This window comes from Propithecus coquereli, unplaced genomic scaffold (assembly GCF_000956105.1).
Source record: "Propithecus coquereli isolate 6110/MARCELLA unplaced genomic scaffold, Pcoq_1.0 Scaffold120, whole genome shotgun sequence".
NCBI classification, from domain to species: Eukaryota; Metazoa; Chordata; class Mammalia; order Primates; family Indriidae; genus Propithecus; species Propithecus coquereli.
Genome location: NW_012136081.1, coordinates 1,025,325 through 1,032,039, shown reverse-complemented (window position 1 = coordinate 1,032,039; position 6,715 = coordinate 1,025,325). Strand labels below are relative to the sequence as shown.

The 6,715-nt window shown below is 63.1% G+C and overlaps 1 protein-coding gene across 1 annotated transcript; it reads right to left on the bottom strand.

Annotated features, from left to right (window-relative positions):
- Nucleotides 1–10: 10 nt before the first annotated feature.
- AP5B1 (adaptor-related protein complex 5, beta 1 subunit) lies at nucleotides 11–2,931 on the bottom strand. Its single transcript, XM_012665330.1, has 2 exons — nucleotides 2,654–2,931; nucleotides 11–2,553 (listed from the first exon to the last, which is right to left on the bottom strand). Exons 1-2 carry the CDS (start codon nucleotides 2,801–2,803, stop codon nucleotides 70–72), a joined length of 2,634 nt encoding a protein of 877 aa, XP_012520784.1. The 5' UTR covers nucleotides 2,804–2,931; the 3' UTR covers nucleotides 11–69.
- Nucleotides 2,932–6,715: the final 3,784 nt, after the last annotated feature.

Below are 6,715 nucleotides of genomic sequence, written 5' to 3'. Positions count from 1 at the left end.
GTTATCAACCCCTAGTAGGCAAGTCCCCACAAGGGCCATAGTCCTGCCCCCACTTGGCCTCCCCAGGGCTCAGACAGCAGCTGACAGCCTGCGGAGGTAGTCTCCCGCCAGGGGCAGCACGGCCCAGTCATCAGTCCGAAGGGCCACGGGTGCTCCATCTCCCTGGGTCGCCTCCAGCCGCAGCAGCAGCCTCGAGTTTGGGGGCAGGCGGATAGCTATACAGTAGCTGGTGGGGGGCTGGGCCACCACCACAAAAGGCTCCAGGTGGTGTGACACCAAGTGCTCGAGCCCCTGTGGCCCAAGTGGGCACCACACACGACTCTCAGTGCCCTCTGGCAGGCAGGAGTGCCAGAGCTCCTCAAAGAAGCCTGGCCCGGCCCCCTCTGGGGGGTGGGGGAAAGGCAGAAAGAGGTCAGAGAAGTTTACGGACAGGGGTGGCAGGCGAGCATGGCACGTGAGACCAGTGGGTGTGGTGTAAAGGGCGTGGACATCTAGCCATGCGGGGGCTGGGCGTCTGGGCTGCAGTGGCAGGAGCAGAGGGCGGGCAGGGCGGCCAGGGCATAGGCAGGGCATGTGGACAGCTTCCAAGGGTGCATAGATTTGTCCTTCCACACGGAAGCGCAGTTCCAGAGAGTAGATGGGCTCCAGCGCCTCCACCTGGAGCTGCAGCACAGGTAGTGGGCCCTTGATCTCTCGGGGCCCCATGCTCAGCCGAATTGGGGCCGGGGCTTCTTGCACCATCAGTGCTGCTGCAAAGCCCTGGTTCTCAGCCACCAGCGAAGAGGCTAGTGCAGGTGCAGTAAGCGAGGGGGCCAGGGCTACCCCCAACTTGGGCCCTGCCAGGTGAGCCAGGAGGATGTAGTAGAGGCGGGCATGGTCCCGCCCGTCAGGGTCCTCCAGCTGCCTGGCCAGTGCCTGCAGCAGGTCTGCCAGGCCATCCCCCCCACCCACGTGTAGCAGGGCCCGGCAGACCCGCAGCAGGGCCTGCTGTAGGTCCCAACCTGTGCAGTGGGCAGCTGCAGCCTGTAGAAAGCTGAGGGTGGCACTCTGGGCGCTCCCATCTGCCACCTTTGCCAGCATTTGCAGGTGCCAGCGAAGAGCTTCATCCCTGCCTGGCCTGGATACCACCTCCTGCCGCAACAACACCCTCAGAGGCTCTCCCAGCTCAGGGACCACCTGATCCAAGAGGTCTACAAAGTGGGGAGCCAGCACAGGCCGGGCTCGGTACAGCTGGGTCAGTCCATGGATCAAGGGTGTCAGCACCGTAGGTTGCCCAGCCAGGCAGTGGGCAACCAGGTATGAGGCCTGGAAGCAGAGAGTAGCCAAAGCCCGGGGGCCCCCGTCCAGGGCTGCCCTCTGCTGCAAGCTGGCCATTAGCTCCTCCAGGGAGCCCCGAGGGCTCTGTACCAGGCCTTTCTCCTCCTCCTCCTCATCTTCGGCACAGAGCAGGCACAGCAAATGCAGGCGAGCCAGGAGGGCCATCGGCTCATGTAGGAGACTGGGCAGGAGACCATGGCAGAGCTGGGGCCTTAGCAGCAGTGGCGCAGCCTCCTCACCTTCTGGGCCCAGCGGCCAGTTCTCAGGGAAGCTCAAGAGGCAGTGCAGGTAGAAGAGATGGGTGGGCAGGGGCAGGGCTGGGTGCTGGGCAGCCAAGGTGAGCCGGCGGAGCAGCAAGGCCTCATCCTGGACCGTGAACAGCGCCTCACCAAAGGCAGCTTTGAGCGCAAGAACAGCGTGCAAGAGTGTCAGCTGTGCTGTGCCCAGAAGCCGTACCAGCTGTGGCTTGAAGAGCGCTGGTGGCTGTCCCTGCAGACCCCGTAGGGCCCAGCCCAGTAGCCACAGAAGCTGGGCCTGGGCCACAGGCGTGAGCAGATAGGTGGTGTCTAGAAGCTGGGCCACAGCAGCCCGAAGCTCCCGAGCCTCCTCAGGGCTGGGCTCTCGAGCTGCAAGGCGACGCTCCCCCTCCTCAGCTGCCGGCCAGCTGGGTGCCTGGGGCTGAAGGTGGGCATCACCCTCTTCAACTAGTGTCCAGTCCCAGGGACCATCCCTAGTAGGGGAGACCCCGGCCATGAGCAGGCCCCGCAGGCCAGCCCCAGCCCGGGACTGGACCACCAGGGTGTTGCGCAGAGCAAGTGCCAGCAGCAGGCTGAGTGGCTGGACGGGGCCCGCCTGCCCCAGCAGGCCCCGCAGCAGCCCCAGGGCGCCCCCCAGCAGCCCAGGCTTGCAGCTCTCCAGCTCTCGCAAACACTCGCACGCTGTGGCCTGTAGGGAGCGCTGTTCCGAGGTGGGGCCAAAGCCTGGTCCCAGGTCGCTGCCCGAGGCCAAGCCAAGCAGCAGGGGAAGCAGCCGGCAGGAGGCGCCCGAGGTGGGGCCCAGCGCTCCTCCTGCCGCCAGCGCTGTGGTGGCCGCCAGCAGCAAGAGCCGCCGGAGAGCTGAGAGCCGTGGGGGTAGGAGAACCAGGGTGTCCAACAGGGAGGTGGCGGCCACCTCTGCTGCAGGGGCGTCAGGCCACAGCTGGACTGGGTACTCCAAGCTCAGGACCAGCAAGGACACCTGGGACGGGGGGTTAGGAAAGAATCATGAAAATGAGGCTCAAGACGCGGGAGGCTGGGGTAACCACATGGGCCAGGGAGGGGACATGGGCAGGGCTTACCTTGGTCTGTTCGCTCAGCTTCTCACTCCTCAGGTCGCTCAGCAAGTCGCGACCCAAATCCTCACCCTCGGGACCTGCCATGAAGGCAGACGGGCTGGCCCGGAAGGCCGCCAGGCGCTGGGCCCAGGCTTCCCGGCTCAGGGGCCCCATGGTCAGGCGCACAGGTCCCTGCGGAGGAGACGGAAAACGTAGGGCCGGCGGCCGCGGCTGCGAAGACTCGCGGGGTCCCGAAGCCGCCAGAGGGCGCCCTCCACCACCCCCGAAGGGGCTACCGTCCCCCTCCAGGGCCGTCTCGCAGATCCCAGCAGGGACCCCGCACCGGGTCCCAAGACGAAACCGACAGCTTTCGGGGGTGTCGCCGGGGCGGGCCGCCAAGGCTCCTGCGGGCAAGCAGGGCGGGGCGCCGGTGCGTGCGGAACGCTCATTAGGCCGCCCGCGGCCGGCACCGAAACCACAGCGCCGCCCGGGCCCCCGGCGCCCGCGGTAACGGGCTTGCTCTCACCGCCTGACTCAGCCGCCGCGGGCGCTCGGCCGGCCGGCTCCTTCCGGGCTGGCGGCGCGGGGCGGGGCGGGGCGCGGCGCAGGGGTGGCGAGGCCGGCGGGGGCGGGGGCCGGGCGTAACGGGGCCGCCTCCCCGCCCGCCGCCGGCAGGTGCCGACTCGCCGGTTTCGCTGGGGCTGAGTAACTGTCCCGCCGGCAGGCCCCTCTTCCCCGAAACCGCCGCAGGCCGGCGGAGGTGGGTGGGCCCGGCTCCCGGGCGCGGGGGCTGCGATCCCGGGGCCCTCTGGCGGACAGCGGCTCAGGCCCCGACTGCGCTCGCCGAGCCGGTGAAGGGGGCAGCCAGCGCGCCCCCCTCCGGCGCTCGGGCACACTGCATCCCGCCCCGGTCGCGCGCGGTTCCCGAAGGTGGCGTGGGGTGCGGGTCCTCGGGCTTCCCGGGTGGCCTCTAGGGGCGTGCGAGGTGCGGTCCCAGGGCGCCCGCAGGAAGAGCATACCGCGGCCCCAGCTGAACCGGTCGGGCGGGCGCCGCAGGGCTTGGCTTCGCTTCCCCGACGCCTGTCTAGGGGTGGGGGAGGCCCACCCGCTCCGCTTGGGGGCGAGGAGCCGGCGCCCGGGTCGCCGCCCGGCGGAAGCGTCTGACCTTTGCCCGAGGCCACGCCGTTGACGGCCAGCAGGGGCCGAGGCGGCGCGGGCGGGGCAGGCCATAAGTCGAAAGGAAGCCAGAAAACAACGGGATCCACTGGGGAATTGCGGGTTGGCAGGGCCTGGCGGGTCACGGGGCTCGCCGACGCCTAGCAGAGCCGGGGAAACTAAGGACCTGGAGGAGAGCGGCCTCATCGTCGGAGACCTAGGTCCAAGCAGGCCTGGAACCCAGCACTCTCGACATCCAGAGGGCTGGCCCCAAGCTGTTTGGGGGCGTCCAGGGGACCGACCCAGGTTCAGATGCCCTAATAACCGCTGGTTTCCAGGGCACAGAACGGCGTCCAGGGCGTCCAAACCCCACCCCCCGCCGGCCTAACACCTCTGGCTCATAATTAGTTACTTTGAAGATGAAACAGGCCTAAGCCCCCATGCTGGCAGCTGCCAACTCGCCTCTCCACTTCCTCCCGGCTGTGCAAGCCCCTCCCTAACCCATCCTGCTGCAGCTCCAGATAGGAGGTGCTGGGGAGCTAAGGGGTAGAGAATGCTGGAAAGAAAGCTGTCTGGGTACCTAGGGTGCCAACCATGGGGCTGGAGACAGGGACCCACCTGGAGGGACAGGTCCAGCCAGAAAGCCCGGTCCTGGCTCCTCTGGGCCCTGGCTCCACAGTTGACTCACAGGCGGCAGCCCCAAACCACTTCCCTCTAGGTGCCTCAGTTTCCCCATCTATAAAATGGGAGTGATGACTCCCACCCAAGAGGCAGTGGGGTGGGGCAGCCTGGCTAATTAAACCTAAGATGAAAGAGGCCAGGATGAGAGCAGCCCTGGGGAGGGAAGGCAGTTTGGAATAGGAGCCTATCTGGTTTCCCTGTCTGAGGCCCAGAGGGTGCTGTAACTGCACGGCCCCGGCTGTCACCATGCATGGTAAGGCAGAAATGACTATTAAACCCCTTTTACAGTTGAGGAAACAGGCTTCCAAGGGTCAGGAGGCCTGGCCCCAGCTCAGCCTTTGACAGCATGGCCTCCGCAAACCTCCGGCCTATTTGAGCCTTGGCTCCTTGGAGCTGAGTGTTCGGAGAGAGGGAACGCACATGTGGTTTCCAATACTTGATGGATGCAACCACATGGACTCGCTGAGGCTCACGGCAGCCCCAAGTACCAAAGGTGGGTACCATTCACAGATGAGGAAAGGGAGGCCCAGAGACATGCAGTCACTTACTCAAAGTCCCAGAACTACTCAGAAGTAGAGCCTGGACTTCAGCCAACAGCCCCAGGCCATCCCCCCACACCAGCCGTCCTCAGCCCTCTTGGGTATCCAGGTCCCTGGATGGGCCCTGCTCTCACTTGCCTGCCCAGGTGTCTGCGACCCTATGGGAGGTCGGTGCTGGCTCTGTCCCTGGCACAGGCCAGGCATAGAGTAGAGCTCAGCCTATCATCAGGCCCAGCCGGGAGGAGAGTGGCATCCCAGCCTCGAGGGTCCAGGTGTGGGCCACTGCCAGGTGGCTGAGCCGCAAATTCTCCACTTGATGGCCTCACTGTGTTTCTTCTCTTCCTGCTGAGTTTCCATCCTCCCCCATGCACCTGTTCTGGGGAGACACCACACGCAAGGCTTGGAAAAGGGAAAGTCAGTTTCCTGAGGGGCCCTGAGCCTCGGTTTTCTCATGTGTAAAATGTGGGCTACAACTAAGGTGTCCGCACTGCACTGGGTGCTGGGGATATGGGGATGCTTTAAAAGGACAAAAGGCACATCCACAGAGATAGAGTAGTGGGTGCCAGGGGTGGGGCGTTGGGAGGAACAGAGAGTGACGGCTAAGTATAGGATTTTCTTTTGGGGTGATGAAAATGTTCTGGAATTAGATAGTGGTGATGGTTGTACAGCTCTGTGAGGATATAAAAGCCAGCAAATTGTTATACTTTATAAAAGGGTGAATTTTATGGTATATGAATTATATATAAATGAAACTATAAAAATGGTGTTTTAAAAGGGATTCCCTCAAGTGCAGAACTTGTACTCATGGAGAGAACAGACAGCAAAAAAGAAACCCAAATTTCACAGAGTGAAGGTGCTATGGAGAGAAAAGAATAGGGTAATGGGACAGAGGTGGTGGGGGTGGGGCGAGGATTTAGCTGGGGTGGTAAAAGAGGCCTTTTTTTTTTTTTTTGAAACAGAGTCTCACTCTGTTGCCCGGGCCAGAGTGAGTGCCATGGCGTCAGCCTAGCTCACTGCAACCTCAAACTCCTGGGCTTAAGCAATCCTGCCTCAGCCTCCCAAGTAGCTGAGACTACAGGCATGCGCCACCATGCCCAGTTAATTTTTTTCTATATATATTTTTAGTTGTCCAGATAATTTCTTTCTATTTTTAGTAGAGATGGGTCTCGCTCTTGTTCAGAGCTGGTCTCAAACTCCTGACCTCAAGCAATCCTCCCGCCTTGGCCTCCCAGAGTGCTAGGATTACAAGTGTGAGCCACCATGCCCAGCCCAAAGAGGCCTCTTGGAAGAGGGGCCAACTGGCTAAAACCTGAATGGTGAGGGGCACCCAGTCATTGTGTAGGGCAAAGCATTCCCGGCAGTAGTGGGAGAGGAGGCTTGAGCTAGGAGCAGGCTCTGGCCTGTTCAGGGGACGCAGGAAAAGGCAGTGTGGCTGGCACCCAAGGACCCAGCCAGAAGGGGGTTAGGAGGTCAGTAGTGGCCAGGGCATGCCAGGCCTTGGGATTTTATTTCAGTAGCGATGAAGCTGCTGGAGGGTTTGAGCTGAGGAGAGTCAGGGTCTTGACCTGAGTTGTTTTTGAGACAGGGTTGTCGGGGCTGGAGTGCAGTGGTGTCCTCATAGCTCACTGCAATCGCAAACTCCTGGGCTCAAGTGATCTTCCTGCCTTAGCCTCCTGAGTAGCTGGGACTACTGGCACAAGCCACCATGCCC

Coding starts and splice junctions, on each gene's coding strand:
- AP5B1 (XM_012665330.1), bottom strand. CDS start 2,803: ATGGGGCCCCTGAGCCGGGAAGCCTGGGCCCAGCGCCTGGCGGCCTTC. Junction 2,554..2,653: donor AGCTGAGCGAACAGACCAAG/GTAAGCCCTGCC, acceptor CCCCCGTCCCAG/GTGTCCTTGCTGGTCCTGAG.